Genomic DNA, 19316 nt, shown 5'->3' on the forward strand with positions numbered 1-19316 from the left:
AATAACATTCTTTACAAATACAACACTGCATCTATATATTTACACTAACATACCTTAAAAATGCAACCTTGCATTTACATACACTGACTTGCCTTACATACACATCCCTGCATTCACATACATACCATGCTTTACAAACACACTACTGTATTCACGCACACTAGCTTGCCTTATAAATATAACTTTGTATTCTCACATAAACACAAACTCTGCATCTGCATACATTAGTATTACATCACAAATATTTGCTTGTGTTAGCAAACATCTCCAAATACATGCATGATACACACACTCTTAACAAAATTTAAATGTGCTCTATTTAACCCCTTAAGGACACATGACATGTCTGACACGTCATGATTCCCTTTTATTCCAGAAGGTTGGTCCTTAAGGGGTTAAATATGCAGACACTACACACCTGTACAGTTGCAAGAAAAAGTATGTGAACCCTTTGGAATTATACTTTTTTTTTTTATACTTTTTCCACCAGCACTGTGAATGTTTACATGGTGTGTTCAATAAAAACATGGCAACATTTCATTCTTTGTGTGTTATTAGTTTAAGCAGACTTTGATTGTCTATTGTTGTGACTTAGATGATGATCAGATCACATTTTATGACCAATTTGTGCAGAAATCCATATCATTCCAAAGGGTTCACATACTTTTTATTGCCACTGTATACACACACACATAGCCTACAGACATATAGCATACTCTTACCAGACCTATCAGGCATACCAACTTGGCAAGCCTGACTATTTAATTTTAATCTTCTGTATAAAGTGGCACTATACATAAATATATTTTTCCAAACTTGCAATACACACAGAAGCACTCAAATGTATTCTCGAATTTACACATGCTGGCATTACGCATACATTAATACTGACACCTATACACAAACATAGATATGTATCCCAGAAAGTACAAAAAATAATGTGTATAGTGTTCTGTAACGGACACCTTCCGTTAATGGATGCTTCCTAGCTTGCGCCGAGGACCACAAGCACCGCACCTGACACCACAACCACCGCAGACTCCGCAACCGCCGTAGCTTGACTGGAGTCTCGCCGTTTTCCTTCCACCCTGGATCAGCTTCTGTCCTCCAGGACCGTGTGGGAAAGACCTCTTCCTTCCACCCTGTATGAACCTCCAGCATCCAGGACTGTGTGGGGAAGACCTCTCCTCCAAGGAGAGCGTAACAGGAACAGCTCTTAAAAGAACTAAGTGATTAAAGCTCAAGGGAGTATGCAGAGCATAGCAATCCCCAGTGTGATATAGCATTTCCCTCCAATAACGAGACAAGGCTACGTATTGAGGGTTAAGTAGATCTGATGTTTAATGGCAGGTACTCTGCTTTTATGCAGTGCTCCCCTGCAAGGGAGATGCCCACAGGCAATTAGGCATTAACCAATCAGACAACGGTTACATCCCACAGATTCCCTCCCCACTTGAGAGATAATTGAGTTTCTTACTGTATCTACTCAATTATTTCCAAGCTAAAAACTTATACTTTTTATGCATTTTAATAACTTTCTGATTTTTCATCACACAAGAATAAAACTTATATTTTTATAAACAACACAACTTGGGGAAAAACATATTCAAAATTCGTACAAATCCGTTCAGGGGTTCCAGAAATATTAAAAAGTCTCTTTGGACCGACTGCACGCCTGTTTGCATGCCCGAAACAGTTCCACAGATTCAGGCTGTGCGGTCGGTCTAATTCTGCCCTGAAAAGTAACAAAGTCCCATCCGAAGGCGGACTTAGAATCGTTGAAACCGGGGTTGCGTTTCCGTGGTGTTCAATTGTCTACTGGAGGTCTATTTTACACCCAAAATTACAAAGTCCCGTTCGAACATGTGTTCGAATCTTCGAACGGGACTTAGTCTCCAGCCGCAGTGTCGAAGTGCAGGGGAAGGTACAGGTCAGCGGTGTTCGTTCAAATGTGTGGCGGATTTCCGTTCCAGGGATTTGATGGCACACACCGCTGACCGCGTTCGACTGCATTAAAATTGCCGCCACGTGTTTGATTGTCTAATGGTGGCCACTTTGACTACTTCGCACTTCAACGATTTCGGCACTTCGGCTGCATCCGAAGTGCCAGTTTAAAAGTACAAACCCTTTCTTTGTACAACACAGTTAAAGGGCCAGAAACAGTAGAATATAAGTCCATAAGCCCCAACTCAGTTCCTTAAAGGGCAATACATCCCAGGGCCATAGTTGCAGGGCAGGAGGCTAGCAATCAGTCCTCTCCAATGCCCAGTGGCAAATGGCAGTTTGTCACATGTTCTCTTATCACAAATAGCAGCAGTCCACCTACAAGGAGTTCCCACACCTTGTGAATAACAAGCAGATAAATACAAACAACTGGTGAGCCGCTCCTAGTAATAAAAAGGATTATAAAAAGTATATAATAAGCGGCTCACCATTTGTTTGTATTTATCTACATAGATATGTATCCACCCTGGCACTGACCAACACTCACTTACACATACACATGAACATACATTCATACACATACTTTCACACTATATGCACACATACAATTGAATACATTCATTATTTTTATTGAAATGGGAATTGTGGAGAACTAAGAAAGGAATTTTGATGTGCTAGACAGAGATGATGTGCCCCCATCCTTGATTTTAAGTGGTAGCCCTTATCACCTCGAGTTTCATACGGACACTTTATGTAGGACCCTGAACTATTCCTATATCTAAGTCACCCTGTGCCTATTAAGTACAGGGTGTGTATTGTTGTTTTATTATTAGATGTTTTGTGTGCTCTCCTGTCCTGCTGGTGCTTGCTACCAACTAGGTGGATTTGGCTGTGAAGCCTGTACAGCACCACCTGTTGGTATCAACAGCAATATGCACTACATGCATAGCAAGGCTTGTTAATTTGCATATCCAGGTAGATTTGCATAGTCTGGTTGCTGTAGGCAGGAGAAATATTTCATGTTAGTTATTGTCTTCCCTGCCCTTTATTAATATGTTGTTGTCTTATTATGAGTGCCTGTATGTTTCTTTACATTATTTGGTTTTAGGTATTTGAGTGTCACCGTAGGTTTTATATAATGATCGTATGGGCTAGTACCAAGTAAAAATAAAGCTTGTCATGTTAGTTCCTTTTGGAACTGTGTGACCTGTGTGGATTTTTAGAGATCCCAGTCAGAGTTGTCATACCTGTTGGCTGGCTGCACAATCCCTCTAGTCCTGGGACAAAACAGAGAGCTAGGCCTAAGAGCTGCTAGACAGAGGTGCATACCTTTCTAGAAAGAAATCTGCAGAGAATAGGCAGATGGAGGGATACCTGCCTGGAAGAAGGGCTGCAGAGGAATAGGCAGAGGGGACAATTACTGCCTGGAAGGAGAGCTGCAGCCTCGTCGGGTGAAAAGCTCCAGATAGATCCCAGTCAAGCCTCAACGACTGGGGTTGAAGCGTTCCAGGCTCTCTCCCCAATGGCTAGGAAGTGGATTGGGTGAAGGTTCTCGGTCGGAGTACTCTCTCTAGTTTATCTGTTGTTTAGAGCTACTTGTCCTCATCACTTTATCACCCGATTGTTTCTATCAATCGCTGTTTATACATGTCTCCTCCCTTGCCACTAGTCTTCTGTTCATAACCTTCACTTGTCAGTCTGTTTTGCACCTTCTTTCAGTCTACTCTCTAACTGTGTTTAACTTTACATCTCCTACTCTCATGTGCGCCAACCTTTATTCTCCATTTTACATAGTGACATGCTTTTTACAAAAGTGACATGCGTTTATCAAGTTTAGCCTTTCTCACATCTGCTTTTACTGTTGATCCAAAACAAGGCAAAAAAAAATTAAAAACAGTTGAAGCTCTTTCCACATTTTTTTTAATTTGTATTTTATTAGCATTTATACGCATATTATACAGCTTTCCCATTATCTGAATGTCACGTAAGTGAATAAAACAAAACACTGGATACAGTTATAGAATAGCAAACAACCTGAATAACAGACTGTAGTAAAGGGAAAGAGAGAGAGATTGGAAAACTCACTTTAGCAAAGATACAATTGAATAGTGACATATAAGCAAAGCTCTGGACTCAAGCTCTATAACCTAACTTACTTAGAGTAATAGATGCACATCATTTAGTAGTAGGTGCTAAGAGATATACCAGGCTCAGTCTGTAATAATAGCCATCGACACCCTGATGCTATCAGCCCACTAAGGTTTGTAAGTCAGCCTGTGAATCATACTCCCAGTCTGTCCCTTTCTAATTCTCGAACCGCCTTCTCTATGATTAGTAGTTTCAGGCAACATTGTCTTTTGGACGCTCCAGTTGAGGCCTCCAAGCCCAGAGCGCTGAAAAGTGGTTCTGCATCCTTAGTAGATTTGAGAGTAAGTGTCTCTCTCCTCAAGGAATCACCAGGAATCCCCCCACTCCCCAGCGTTATTTGATAGATTGTTTAAAAAGTCTCCTTGCAACTTGCCCTTATATCTCTTGTGAAAGCTCTGGAGACTCTCGCTGGTGTGGTAGCGGATTTGCGGGCGTGGAACGCTGAAGTGATGTATGTCATTTAAGAACTCCCTCTGGGGCCCATAGACACAATCAACTACTGCACAAAGCAGTTCCTCCCCTCCTACTACCTTGGGTATTCCCAGTTAACATATACTGTGGAGAGCTCCTCCAGCTGTCCCTTAGTCTCCGTACGTTGGGTGTCCCTGGAGGCCTCACTCTCTTCCACCGCTTGCACTCTCCTGTGAACCTCTTCTATCTAGGCCTGTGTCTGCTGGAGATCGGCCTTCCATCCCTGTCTCAGATCAGTCAAGCGCTTTTTGATGTCGTCCTTTGTGGAGGGCAAGGAATTGTCGCCTGATTCTGAGGATTGATAGACTCTGCCTGGGTAGGTAGGCCAAGTCAATAGGCTCCTCATCTTTGTTAGACTCCTCTGAGACCTCCAGACTGCATTGGGCCTCGAGCGCGATCTTGGAAGGTGCCGAAGGTGCTTGCCTCTCAAAAGAGAGCCTGATGTCGGGCAGTTTGGACATTTCTGGGTGTGGATGTTTGCGTCCCATAGTTTGAACTGGTGGAGGCTGCAATGAGGTCTTCTAAAAAGTATGTTTTTTTGGCTTTAAAGTCGCTTTTTTTAGGGGCTGTATTGGAGCACTGCTACAAAGGGGCTAATCTGTATCTCAGCCAGCAACCCTCCACCTCTTTCACTTTTGCAACAAACTAGGAAAAAAATCCTTCTTGACCCCAGAATGGCAGTCAGATCTCTCCTTTGATCAAGAAGCTCTTACCCCACATATTAAAAATGATATCCCTGAATATTATGTTTTTGCAAGTATTCATCCAGTTGCTGTTTAAACATCTGTACGGACACTGACAAACCCCATCTTTTCAGGCAGAGAATTCCATATCCTTATTGTTGACTGTATAAAATCCCTTGATTTTGCCTTAGTCTAAATTTCCTTTCTTCCAGTCTAAATGCATGACCTCGTGTCCTATATATAGTCCTGTTTATGAATAGCTTTCCAGTCAATGGTTTGTATTGGCCCTGAATATATTTGTATAATGCTATCATATCCCCTCTGAGGCACCATTTTTTTTAAACTATCCAGATTTAAATTGTTAACCTCTCTTCATAATTAAAATGTTCCATTTCTTTTATTAATTTTGTAGCCCGCCTCTGCACTTTTTCTAGAGCTGTAATATCATTCTTTAGAACAGGTGCCCACAATTGCACGGCATATTCAAGGTGTGGCCTTATTATTGATTTATAAAGATGCAAAATTACATTTTTATACCAAGAATTAATGCCCCTTTTTATAGATGACAATGTCTTAATTCCCTTAACCACTTCTGATTGACATTGCACATTGTTGCCTCATTTGTTGTCTATGACAATTCCCAAATCCTTCTTGTATGTTGTTATCCCTAATTCACTACCGTTTAGGGTGTAAATTGCTTGTGCATTCTTTACCCCAAAGTGCATAACTACATTAAATGTAATCTGCCATTTGATTGCCTAATCCCCCAATCGAAATCCCTCTGCAGTGAAGTAATATCCTGTTCATACTCAATTACTTGTGTCATCTTCTACAACTAAATAAAGATTAAGGAACAGCACACATTAAAAAAAAAATAAAAAAAAATACAGTGATAGCATATACTTTCATTTCATAAATTCTGCTATACATTATTGTAATGGATTATTACATTGTTATATGTCTATATTTAAATTTATTTATTAAAATATTTTAAAAGACAAAACTTTAGTGCTTCCAAGACATTATTTTTATTGTACGGTATTCTCAATCATTTATATATTTTAACCCCTTAAGGACACATGACATGTGTGCCATGTCATGATTCCCTTTTATTCCAGAAGTTTGGTCCTTAAGGGGTTAAATAGAGGAACTCTAACTAACTATATAATATTATAGCTAAGATATCTGTACGGTTAGCCCAGCTAAATTCTATGCTTTAAGACATTATAGTGGTAAATAGGGGAACCAGCTGTGGTTACAATTCCAATATCTAATGATCAATGTGCTGAAGCATTGAGTGATTATATTTCTTTTGCTAGTTGTGTGAACCACAAGGAGTTATTATTTAAATTATTATTTTGCTATAATTTAACACAGAAAAAGCTATCACAATGAAACGATGATGAAGTGCTTAATAAAAAATGTTTTCTTGACTGTCAAAACATTTTTGGCTTAACAATGGAAAATATGTTAGGTCCCCAGAAAATGCCAAATGTATGACCTACGTGTTCTCAGTACTAGTTTTGAAAATGCACCCCACTTTGTGAACTGCACTCTGGCTAATTACACTTGTGTTTGGAGGCTTAACAATGTCCGCTGGTAGAGTATAATTTTGTCTTAATTTTTTGAGGGTCCTTGTTTGAAGGTTGTGGACAGGTTTGAAGGATGGGCTTTTCCTGATACCCTATGATATTGTGTTATATAATTGATATACTGCTATAAGAGAGAACATAATGTTATTTACTGTTACATAGATTTTTCTTGTTTCTTAAATAGTTCCTTTTATCATTATTTACTCCAACATATTTATGATGCATGTATGATATTCTGTGTACATTCTTAATGTAGGGATTTTATGCTTAAAATCTGATAAAAACATTTGTGAATATAAAATTTGCACAACACAAACAATTTGCAAAGTATGATGTCATAGTGAATATAAAAATATTACAAAACATTATTATTATTTTTTGTACATCTTGTGTTCTTACCAGCTGTATATTCAGACTTTGTAAACCTGGGTGGTTGGTCGTTAATGTCTTCCAGATAGATTCTCACTTCTTGTAGAGTAGAATCCATGCTTGGGTCATAGCTGTGAGATGCCCTCAGACTCCTCAGGGGTGTCCAATTCTTGTTGCTGGAGGCCTTAACAATGATGGTGTAAATTGGTTCCTTCTCCCTATCCAGGTTCTGGAGCACTGTTAGCTTCCCCTCTGGTAACAGCTGGAAATTATTATCTTGGTTACCAGCTAAAGAAAGAAAGTTCCATAAAAAAGCTATTTTGTTTTATTTGCACAGTCGCCAATGTCGGTGTTCAACACATTCTATTTTATAGCTGCATAGTGAAATAGAAGTGATTAAAAAACACATGTACAGAGTTGTAAATAAACTATAATATTCTGTAATCAAGAAAGTTGAAGTAAATAAAATGGTCCATATCTGTGTGTTTTTCCATGAAAACAAAACTTAAAGAATACGAAAAGATCCTAACCACACGATATTCGCAGGATTTTAGCTGCATAATGCACCCAACAAATGTTATATCCACATCCCTATGTGCTCCACTTCTGGAGAAGATCAAGAACAGTGGTAAATCTCCTGCCATGTTATCTACCAATCATATCATATGCCAGAAATCTTTGTTCTAGGTTCACTCTGCACTCTCTACCACTTTAACTCTATGACTCATTCAATATAGTTATACTACTTATCCTATACTTTATAAATAATAAATATTGGGGAATGCAATCCGATAGGATCTTGCAGATACAAATAAAAATGACAATTTTACCGTAGACCATTTTACTACCAGTAGTGCCTAGTGTCACACAAGTCAGAAATGATTATATACTTTTAGTCAGGTCTACTTCATGACCATAAATCATTATCTAGTTTTGAACAGGCCTAATTTAATGTTAATCCTGATATAATAAGGACGTTAGGCACAAGGTTAACGCAACAATGAAACTGACACCTTAATGAGCATTTCACACGTTGAAGGTTTAAGATAGCTAAGTTTAAGATAAATTTATACTAAATGGACATCCCAGTGATTGTGTGTTCATTTATGGTAGCTCAAAATAAAAACTTCAGCTGTCATGGACACTACATGTGCATTTGTTGTGTTATCGAATTTGCTATAACACAGTCATTGAGCTTATTTGACTTTTTTTAATTGGTAGAACGGATTAATGAACAATCATTAAGGTCAGCTGATGTTGCTCTTACTTGCAAGTGTTCTTGTTGTTAGCTCTGCTCATGTACAAACAAACTTCAAAGTACATTAATTGCTAAAAAGGTTTTTCATTAACTTTTTACAAGTCATTTTTGATGTTGTATTTGCTATGTGCCTGAAGAGTTTGATGTCAAGCTCTTCTGATAGATTGTGATCACTTAACAATGAGTGTTTAGCGTGAGGTATAGAACTATTTTTCAACAAGCCGATAATGGTAAAAGTATTTTGCATTCATACAAGAGCATGTGTGGTTACCTCGACCTAACTACAGTATACACTGAAAACTAAAAATGGAGAACCAAATTGCAACATTTAGCTTAGCACAGCCATGATAGAAAACAGTCGCATCTTGGCTATTCCAGCCTAAAGTTTGCAATTAGGCTTTCAATTCTCTACAAATCAATGTTTAGTGAACAAACTCTTCAAGAGGCCTGATAGAGTCAATCAATTCAGTATAATCAAAAAATATAATAAATAGCTATTGCTCATCTTAAAATGTATAAGTATCAATTCCTTGCAGAGTCTGTGATGTCATACACACACTATGTGTCATTTATGAAGCATTAACAGATGGTAGATACCTGCAATAAAATAGTAGACAATTGCATTAGATCCCTCATCTGCATCCACTCCACCAGAGATGTTTCCCACCACAGTTCCTGGTCTGGAGTGTTCCCGGACCGATAGAATTTGGTACTGTAGGGCCCCTCTCTGTGAAGAAACCCAAGCACGTCATTATTTTGAGTAAAAACAAGGCCAACACTAAATCCAATATTCCAATATTATATATTTTTAAAGGGACACTACAGTCACCAAAACAACTTTAGCTTTAGTTAAGCAGTTTTGGTGTATAGATCATGCACCTGCAGTCACACCGCTCAATTTTCTGCCATTTAGGAATTAAATCACTTTGTTTATGCTGCCCTAGTCACACCTCCCTGCATGTGACTTATACAGCCTTCCTAAACACTTCCTGTAAAGAGTTATTTAATGTGTACACTTCCTTTATTGCAACGTCTGTTTAATTTTGAATTTCGTATATCCTGCTCTGTTAATAGCTTGCATGTAATTAAAGTTCAAATTACAGAGTAGGAGATAACTTTTAAAGTAAGTTACATCTGCTTGAAAATGAAACCATTTTTTTTTTCATGCAGGCTGTCAAAGTCACTATCAGGGGAGGTGTGGCTATGGCTGCATAAACAAAAACAAAAAGTGATTTAACTCTTAAATGACACATAATTGAGCAGTGAAACTTCAAAGCATGATCTATACAACACAAATGCTTTATTATGATAAATTTGTTTTGATGACTATAGTGTCCCTTTAATTACACATATTCCAAGGCTCAAAATTGAAACCGTATGTATTTTGTATGTATGTAGAAGAGGTACAAGCAATCTTCAACCTTTAGAAGGTTGATATGATTTCTTTAGAGCAAACTAGCATTTGAAGATTCTGTATCAGAATGGAATGTTCAAATCGTCTTGTGACAGCCGGGCTGTACAGCACAGCCAATTATAAATAGGCAGACGATTCCATGATGGTGCTAGGTAGTTGGCTTTAATGATAGCATTTTTAGAATGGTAAATCTAGCAACAATGTTCTTTAACAAATCAAATAACCGTAAGAAAGCAGAAACACACTGGTGCACGGCTTCTTTTTGCAATACAAAAAAACATTCATTTAGAGGATCCCGTTTAATGCAGTCTTGTGGCTTCTTAGCATATTGGGTAAGCCAATACAATGCATTGATGCCATAATGGCAACTGCATCATTATATCTGAGTAATGGAATGTAGTAATATAAAGGAGGAAGAATTATTCACAAGGAGTCATCAAGAGGTGGAATACAAGAAGTAGCCAGCTCATGGAAGTTTGCTGTATCTACAATTCCAGGTCTACAATGTCAAAGATAACCATAAAAAAGCAAAAGAGATGTTGTTGATTACAAACTCATTCAGCATTATAATCAGTGCTAGGAGAAGACAATTAATATGTTTCAATGAAAGGTAAATTATATACTGAAGTCACTACTCTAACTTTCTTAAGCAATACAGTGTACTCACTGGTGGTCTCACAAAGATGGGCTCATTGTCATCGATATCATCCAATGCAACTTGAAGAGGCAGCATGGTTTCATAAGGCACTGGTTGCCCAAGGTCATTGGCTACAATTATCAACTGCAGGAAATAAAAACGCACAGTAAGATCAATGTATGAGACCCAGTGCAAATTGTGATTTGGGCTTCTCACTTAAACATCTATGTTTTTAATTTGAAACAATGGCTCATCGATGTCTTGCCTCCTCTGTTCTGGATTGAGCATGTCTAGTCAATTCATTTTAGCATACTTACACAGCACTTTACAAACAATAATGCTAATAGTAGCAATTAGATCTGCAGTCATACATTGTATTACTTATTCTAATTAACAAAACAAAGTATTATTATATAGCAAAGTATATTGTATCCTTCTTTAAAATACATCCAGTGCCCTTAATTTTGGGGTTGTGTAAGCGCTCTCTGTATCCTGCAGATAATTAGTTTAATCAAAAGAGGACTCTATTAACTCTCAGACACAGATGCTCCTGGACAGACTTACTGCATGTTGAATAGAGACTCCATGCTGGCGGTCTGTCTATATAACCGTATTATGTTCCCAATAAAGACACACTACTTTTCATCTTTCATTAAGTCTAGGCTGATGTTTGGGTGGGAGCTATAAACACTTTCCAACTCTGTGGGAATAGGTAGAACCTCTCAACAGATATACTCAATCGGAGTAGAGAGGATCCATTACACCAATGTATGTCCTTTATAATATATTCTAAGAAATCCAGAGATAGAAAAGATGGAATTAAATCCTGCAAATCTAAGGATTTCTTGATTTTAAACCAAGTATTCAGGGTTTGACTAAGGGTCAGACATCCACTTTCAGAATATTCATTTGATGATGTAGCTTTTAGGTTCCAGGCAGTGTGGAATAAGTCTGATGTTTTTGCATTCACTTTCTCTCTATATCATACCATCCATGATTAGCATTTAATTTTGCTTGGAGTCTATACACATGTGCCTGTTAAATAGCTCTGATATTAAGGAAACTAAGCCTTCCATCTGCAGTGGTGTCTCTAGGATTAATTTTTTGGAGGGACACCATAGATGTGCGAAGCCTATTGCATTAGGATGTGCACCCTAAAGCACAAACACATGCCGCGTGTATATGTATGTATGTATATATATATATATATATATATATATATATGTACATATATATATATATATATATATATATATATGTGGCGGAACCAACCTCGCCACTGGGCACTGGAGAAGCCTGGTTGCTTGCCTGCTCCCTCTGGACTATGGCCCCATGTTAAACGCTGTTCTTTTCCCCTTTAGAAAGGCTTGTTCGTGCCTTTCTACCTGGGCGTTCGGTAGATTGAATCTACCGAACCAACGCACAAATGTGGGGACCACCTGGGCAAGGAGCGTGCCAGTGAATTACCTCCCAGAAGCTGCGGTTAACCGCAGCTTAATTGGTGAACGCTGGGTGGCCGCTGTTTGTATAACCAAACATGTGGCAGCGGCCATCTTTAACTCCCAAACGGCCAGCGGTGTTCAACTCCAAATCTATGGAACTCAAAACGGACACTTGTTTGCACGAACACCGCTGAGTTGCCGACCTCCCTTCTCCTGCAATTCATACGAACGCCGTCCATTCTGTACTTTCCCTATGTGAGCAGTGTTACCCCAGATAGCTATGCCATGGAGCCCATTCGTGTAACGAAAAACTATGTGAAAGACTTTGGCTTCGTGGCGATTGAACGAATGAATGTGCACTCAGATCAAAGCTATCTGGGGACATGTTGAATGTATATGTTTTATGTAGTAATTGTAACACTGTGTAATTTTATGTCTTTTTACTAACATGTGGCTAATGGAGTTTTGCCTCTGTCCTTGGAGATAATTGGATTACTTCCCAATTATCTCCAGAACAGAGAGGAGGGATTATAATGCATTGTGGGAGTATTTAAATGTGTAAGCTTGTGATTGGTCAATGTCCACTATGTATCCCAGTTTTCCATCTGGTCCCCTAGGGGAGTGTCCACCAGGTGGAAGACCTGCATAAAAGCCTGGCAGGTAGTCCCAGTAAATCAGTTCTGCTTGACCCTCAAACGAAGTGTCGTTTCGTTCTTAGGGGGATTTGATTGTATGCTGTTACAGTTCGACTGCCAGGAGTGTAAACTGTTCGTATGGTTTTTCCTGTTCGGCTGTTTACAGCATTCATATAGTTCCAGTTCGGGAGTTGGAGAATTTGTGTGTTTTCAGTTCGGGAGTTGGAGAATTTGTGTGTTTCCTGTTCAGGAGATTGGTGCTTGCAGTAGCTGCTTGTGTATCTGGAAGGGGAATATCGCCTAAACAGATTTTAACCCCTTGTGTGCTTAACGGTCCGTTACAATATATATATATATATATATATATATATATACACATATATATACACACACACATACATACACTGCTGTTAGTGTACTGTGTGAGGGTGCTGTGTGTGAGGGTGCTGTAAGTGCGATATGTGTGTGAGGGTGCTGGTATTGTGCTATGTGGGTGAGGGTATGTGTGTGTGTGTTTGTGAGGATGCTGTTAGTGTGCTGTGTGTGAGGGTGCTGTTTGTGTGCTGTGTGTGGGGGTGCTGGTAGTGTGCTGTGTGTGAGGGTGTTTGTGTGTGTGTGTTTGTTAGGGTCCTGTTAGTGTGCTTGTGAGGGTGCTGTTTGTGTGATGTGTGTGTGTGTGTGTGTGTGTGTGAGAGAGGGTGCTGTGTGTGTGAGGGTGCTGTGTGTGTGAGGGTGCTGTGTGTGTGAGGGTGCTGTTTGTGTGCTGTGTGTGGGTGTCGTGTGTTTGTGAGGGTGCTGTTAGTGGGCTGTGTGTGAGGGTGCTGTTTGTGTGTGAGTGTGCTGTTTGTGTGCTGTGTGTGTGTGTGTTTGTGAGCTGTGTGTGGAGGTGTTGTGTGTGAGGGTGTTGTGTGTTTGTAAGGGTGCTGTGTGTGTGTTTGCGAGGGTGCTGTTAGTGTACTGTGTGTGTGAGGGTGTTGTGTGTGTGTGTGTGTGTGTGAGGGTGATGTGTGTGTGAGGGTGCTGTATGTGTGCTGTGTGTGTGAGGGTGCTTTATGTGTGTAGGTGCTCTGTGTGTGTAGGTGCTGTTTGTGTGCTGTATGTGTGTGGGTGCTGTATGTGGGTTCTGTTTGTGTGCTGTGTGTGTGAGGGTGCTGTATGTGTGAGGGTGCTGTTTGTGTGCTGTGTGTGCGAGGGTGCTGTATGCGTGAGGGTGCTGTATGTTTGGAGGGATTGTGGGGGTGGAGGTGGGGGAAGATTAGTAAATATCCCCCCTTCCTTCTTACATTATGTAGGGAGGGGGGATCCTTGCTGCCATGTGCCATCCCTGGTGGTCCAGTGGAGAGTGAACTCTAGCCTGGTCCAGTGGAGAGTGAACTCTAGCAAGATCTTTGCGTTGCCACAGCTAGAGCTCCCCGGGTCCTCTCCTGCTTCCCTTAATGCTGCTGTGGGCCAGTGAGGGAGATCTTTGATCTCCCCACCGGCCCATGGGGGCTTAGAGCAGAGCCGGCGGTCGGATAGCGCCGCCTCTGCATGAGCCAACAGGGGAGATCCTGAGATCTCCCCTGCCGGTCTCAATCCATAGGTGTGCCGCGGGGATTAGGGTGTGCCCAGGCACTACCGGCACACCCCGTTCACACACCTATGGGGGGCACATGGTGGGCCAGGGACAAAAGTAGGCGGGCACTTATAAAACATTGATGTATGTATGTGTGTGTGTGTGTATAAACGCTCCCTTAATCCATCTGCAAACTGCAGCCTCAGCCAGGTAGGTAATGTGTTGCACCTTAGATGTAACCGCACTGTCGGTTCAGCTCCCATCTACCCCATGGATTGAAGAATCCATGTCTTTTTTGCCCCCCCCCCCCCCACCATCCATGTCTCTGTTCCTCTCCCTTTCATCTCTTTTCTCCCTCCTTCTGCCATGTCGTGAATGTCATTTGTATTGTATGCAGTGTGTGTATTAAACACATGGTGTGTGTGTAGTGGATGCAGTGTCTGTGTTTGTGTAGAGTAACTAGCATTTGTGTGGTAGATGCGGTGTGTCTATTGGATGCAGTGTCTGTGTAGTGGATGTAGTATATGTGCATGTAGTAGTGTAGGTGTAGTGCATGTAGTGTTGGATAAGTGCTGGTAGGTGAGTCGTTTAAATTAAATTGGGCTTAACCCCCTGCCTCCCTGCCTCTTACCTGTGGGCGGAAGGGGAGGGGCAGTGTGTAGGAAGGTGACAGTATGGGGTGCAGTGTGTTGGAAGGTCAGTGTGGGGGGGCAGCATGTTTGAAGGTGACAGTGTGGAGTGCAGGGTGTAGGAAGGTGACAGTGTGGGGGTAGGGTGTAGGAAGGTGACAGTGTGGGGGGCAGGGTGTGGTGATGACAGTGTGGATAGGCAGACTAACAGACAACATGCCCTCACTGATACACACTCACTGACAGTCATTGTCTCACACACTGTTCAACTAAACCGCAGGTTCAATGACAGACACACACTGACACAAACACACTCTCAGAGACACATGCACTCACTGACATACACACACTCACTAACAGACACACAGACATTCACTGACACACTCACTGACAGACACACACCTACCGGCAGATACATACCGACAGTCACACACACATTCACTGTCAAACACACAGAGATCACTGACAGATACAGACTCTCACTGATTTGACATACACACAATCATTAACAGACACAGATACACTCACTGACACATACATTCACCTACAGGCACACAAACACTCAATGACAAACACAGACTCTCACCGATGTGACAGACATACACACACACTCACACATTTACTGGCAGACACACACACACATTCTCTCACACACACTCACAAATTACTAATATTATTATTTAAATTTTTCCACCCAGCCTCCCTACCTTTGGGAGAGCTAGAGTGGATCTGTACATGGGGTCCAGTGGGGCTGCTGTGAGGTGGGCGGCTGTGAGCACATCAGAGTGGCAAAGGAGCTGTAATTCTCCTGCTCTGCGTCCTCGTGGGATGTCTACTGAATGCAGGGGGCCAGAATATGACATCATATTCCAGCTCCCGGCATCAGTAGATGGCTTATGAGGGAGCAGAGCATGAGGATTACAACTCCCTCACTGTCATGAGGATTACAACTCCCTCACTGTCTCACTGTGCTCACAGCCGCCCACCTTGGATGGACCATAAATGGCTTCCTCCGAAAGAGGAGGAAGAACTAGGGACATCCATGTGGGCACTTTGGCATAGATAGAGCCAGGGACAGCCTTGGCCTTTAGGCGCCCTGTGCGAAAAATCACACACACAAGCTTACAGACACACATAGTCAGAGTGTGATGCACACACAGTTTTAGTGACACAGAGGTACACACACACACACATACAGTCTCACACACACACAGTTTCAGTCACACAGAGGCAGACAGCCACACGCACAGAGGCACACAGTCACACACACACACAGTTACAGTCACACATAGACACACAGCCACACACACACAGTTACAGTCACACATAGGCACACAACCACACAGACAGAGGCAGGCAGTCTCACACACACACACAGTTACAGTCACACACACACACACTTACCTCTGTCCATTATGGGCTGGAGTGGAGGCAGTGCAGCTCCTGGAGTCTAGATGTTGGGGAAGCAGGGACTCCTTCCTGCTTACCCCTTCCTGTGCAGCAGTTACCGCGACCAATGTCTTCTGGACACCTTTAGCCCCGCCCGATGTCATTAAGCCCCGGCCCAATGTGTTTTTTTTTTTTTTTTTTTAATAATCCCTGGTGGAGAATAATGAATCCTCCACCCAGGATTATTAAAAAAACAAACATATTGCCCTTGATACAGTGCCTGCATTTGGGGTAGAGGGGGGCACAAGGGAGGATGGCATGATGCAGGGGGCCATGGCCCATCTGCCCCCCTAGCGACACCACTTATGCTGCGAAACAATAGCATTTGTTTTATTGTTGGTCTTTTCTCCTTTCAAATAAAATTTGTAACGTTGGACCTGATTTTAACCAGCTGTCAGGGATATGTATAAGAAGCATATAGAACAAGTAAGACCATTTAGGTATAATATAAGAATGAATTATATTCATTCTGTGCCACCATGATATTTCGGTATTTCTCCATTCTTTTAGAAGTTGATTTGTCTGTTTACACAGGTTTTCAAAATTTATTGAAATAATCTGGTTGGTATCTTTCGTTAATCTCATCCCAAGATATATGAGATCTTGTTTAACCCATTCAAACCCTTGTGTTCTATAAAATATTTTAATTCTGGTTTTAAATTAGAGCCTATAGCACAAGATTTATGCACATTGATTTTATAATTTGATACTACTTGCCGATCTCCTTCATCAAGGGGGGCAAAGAATTGACTGGGTCTAATATTGTGATTAAAACATTGTCTGCATAAGATCTATTTTTAGCTCCTTATGATTAATTGAAAAACACTTAATTTTGGAGTTATTTCTGATAGAAGTAGCTAGGGGATCGATTGATATAATATAAATGATAGGGACAGTGGACACCCTTGCCTTTTTCCATTTCCCAGGGAGAATCAGTCAGATCAAATATTTGAACCTACTATTTTAGCGGTAGGAAAACTATATAATGACATAATTTCCTGATGGAGCTGATGAACTTTTTCTGTGACTCACATTATAAATGGCTTGCTTCTCTCGGTCCAACCTTTGTGCGGTCTGAATAAGCCCACTAACTGAATCAATACTAAAATACTCCCAGTCCTTGTTTCCAGCCCCAGGTTTCAGAAAATTGTAACGTACAGCGCCATTCATCCCCTCATCATTGTCAGTGGCATATACTTCATACACATTGGACTTCAAAGGAATTTCCTAAAGAAAAAAAAAAAAAAAAAAACGAAGTCAAGCAATGTCCACTAGAGGCCCTCGCAGCAATCCTTGAATCCATCTCACAACAGTAGCAAACTTCTCCTAATCTGGATGTACTGTTTGCATCATTGCTTTTATGTTTTTTTTTCTTTGTTTATTTTTTTTATGTCAAAAAGCATTATCAAGGGGGTGCATTAATGAAACTATTGAAGGGACATGCATCACTTGACAATATTTTTTTTCAAACCAGCAAACACTTTTAGACAAATATACAAGCTAAAATAAATCAAGAACAGTTTGTGAAGCATGTAATAATAATAATAAAAATTATTATAAACTCAATTTTTTTTTTGTTGGGCACGGCTCCCCTCCCTCTTACCCTTCTCTCTCCCATCCAATAAACCTCCCATCCTAGTTTCACATAGACTAATACTAGACATGCATGAGACACTATGTGCACACTCATGACTTTTGCAAACAAAGAACAATGATGCTGAGAGTCAGGGGAATATGACCATCTGCATACAGATGAGAAAAAGCAAGTGCACTTATAAACAAAGTGAGTCACTTTGCAGAGTTGTGTGTGTGTGTCCCTCTCCCCCCCCCTTCCCCCCGCCCCTTCCCCCCCGCCCTTGCATCTTGAGATAACCCTTCAATTAGTCTATATACCTAATGGGTATAGAGTAATATTTATGGGACAGCATAACCCCCCATACAATCCTACTCTATTGCTCCACTATTATTCTATATTGCCATTCAGGTATGGCCAGTCTTTCCCCTAAATCATTTATATTTTTACAATATTATATTTAACAAGAATTAGTAATAGCTATGTGATGTTGTTTAGTGTACTGGCAAGGACACTGGCACCCAGCAATAACCAGACCACCAGAGGGTGTACAGGGAACCCAGTCCCAAAAAGTATGCCCTGCAATCCAAAAATATGGTGGCATCTGATCATTTGGTCAACACTTGGAAAGTGCCAGCTGTGAATGTGCATAAGAGGCAATCAAGCCAGCGTGCATCTTAGGCTCTCGCAATATCACTGATGGCAACACGAGATCTTTCAATTGCGCATTTGACTGAATTGCACGTGACCAATGCGGTTTCCCCCTATCCCTAGGAAAAGGACATTGATTGGATAGGTCAGTCACCCTTTTGCTAAAGCTTTTGATCGAGACAGTTGTCTCAAAGTGATGCATTTCCCTTTAAATTTTCATTACATTATTTTCCAATAATAAGAGTGATCGACAATAAGCTGTGAAAGGCAGTGTTGCTACAATTAACTTATCGTTGACAGTTACCAAGACTAAACAAGTACGATATCCATGCTCCATCTGATCGGAACCCAATGAAATATCTCTGGGTCCAAATGTGATCACCAGCTTCTGTCACTGCACATGATAGAGAGTGTTCAGTTGAACAATCTTACCCTAATCTGCTAGCCTGTCTCTATAAACAAGCATGCACTTCATATTGTAACATGTTAGCCCCAACTGACTCATTACTTCTCAAAAACGTGCTTGGTAATGCAGAAGAGGTCACTAAGTGCCACATGAAGATACCTCTTTTATGTGGAGTATGGTACCATTCGGAGGTCGTACAAACACAGGCCGATTGTCATTGACATCAATTACTTCCACCCTTAACATAGCTGTTCCCCACAAAGGTGGTCTGCCTTTGTCTGTTGCCACAACTGTTAAGTTAAACCTCTCAAAGGATTGCAGAAGTCTTCGTGATGTTATGAGTCCAGAGTCTGTATCAATAAGAAACGCCTCTGAAAGATATTAATGTGGACAATAATTATTATTGCTTGCTTGATATGAATTTAACAGACATAAACCTTGTGGAGGCACACGAAATGTA

General features: G+C 40.8%; 1 protein-coding gene across 1 annotated transcript in view; it reads right to left on the minus strand.

Moving 5' to 3' along the window:
* Window positions 1-19316, minus strand: part of CDH23 (cadherin related 23) — a 909735-nt gene that overhangs the window by 36420 nt on the left and 853999 nt on the right. The window contains exons 53-57 of the mRNA XM_063435341.1: window positions 19016-19227; window positions 17259-17453; window positions 10547-10660; window positions 9063-9192; window positions 7238-7495 (exon numbers count right to left, since the gene is read on the minus strand). Coding sequence (XP_063291411.1) covers window positions 7238-7495; window positions 9063-9192; window positions 10547-10660; window positions 17259-17453; window positions 19016-19227 — 909 coding nt within the window. The remainder of the gene's footprint in view (window positions 1-7237; window positions 7496-9062; window positions 9193-10546; window positions 10661-17258; window positions 17454-19015; window positions 19228-19316) is intronic.

The sequence above is a fragment of the Pelobates fuscus genome, chromosome 10 (assembly GCF_036172605.1).
Source record: "Pelobates fuscus isolate aPelFus1 chromosome 10, aPelFus1.pri, whole genome shotgun sequence".
Classification (NCBI taxonomy): domain Eukaryota; kingdom Metazoa; phylum Chordata; class Amphibia; order Anura; family Pelobatidae; genus Pelobates; species Pelobates fuscus.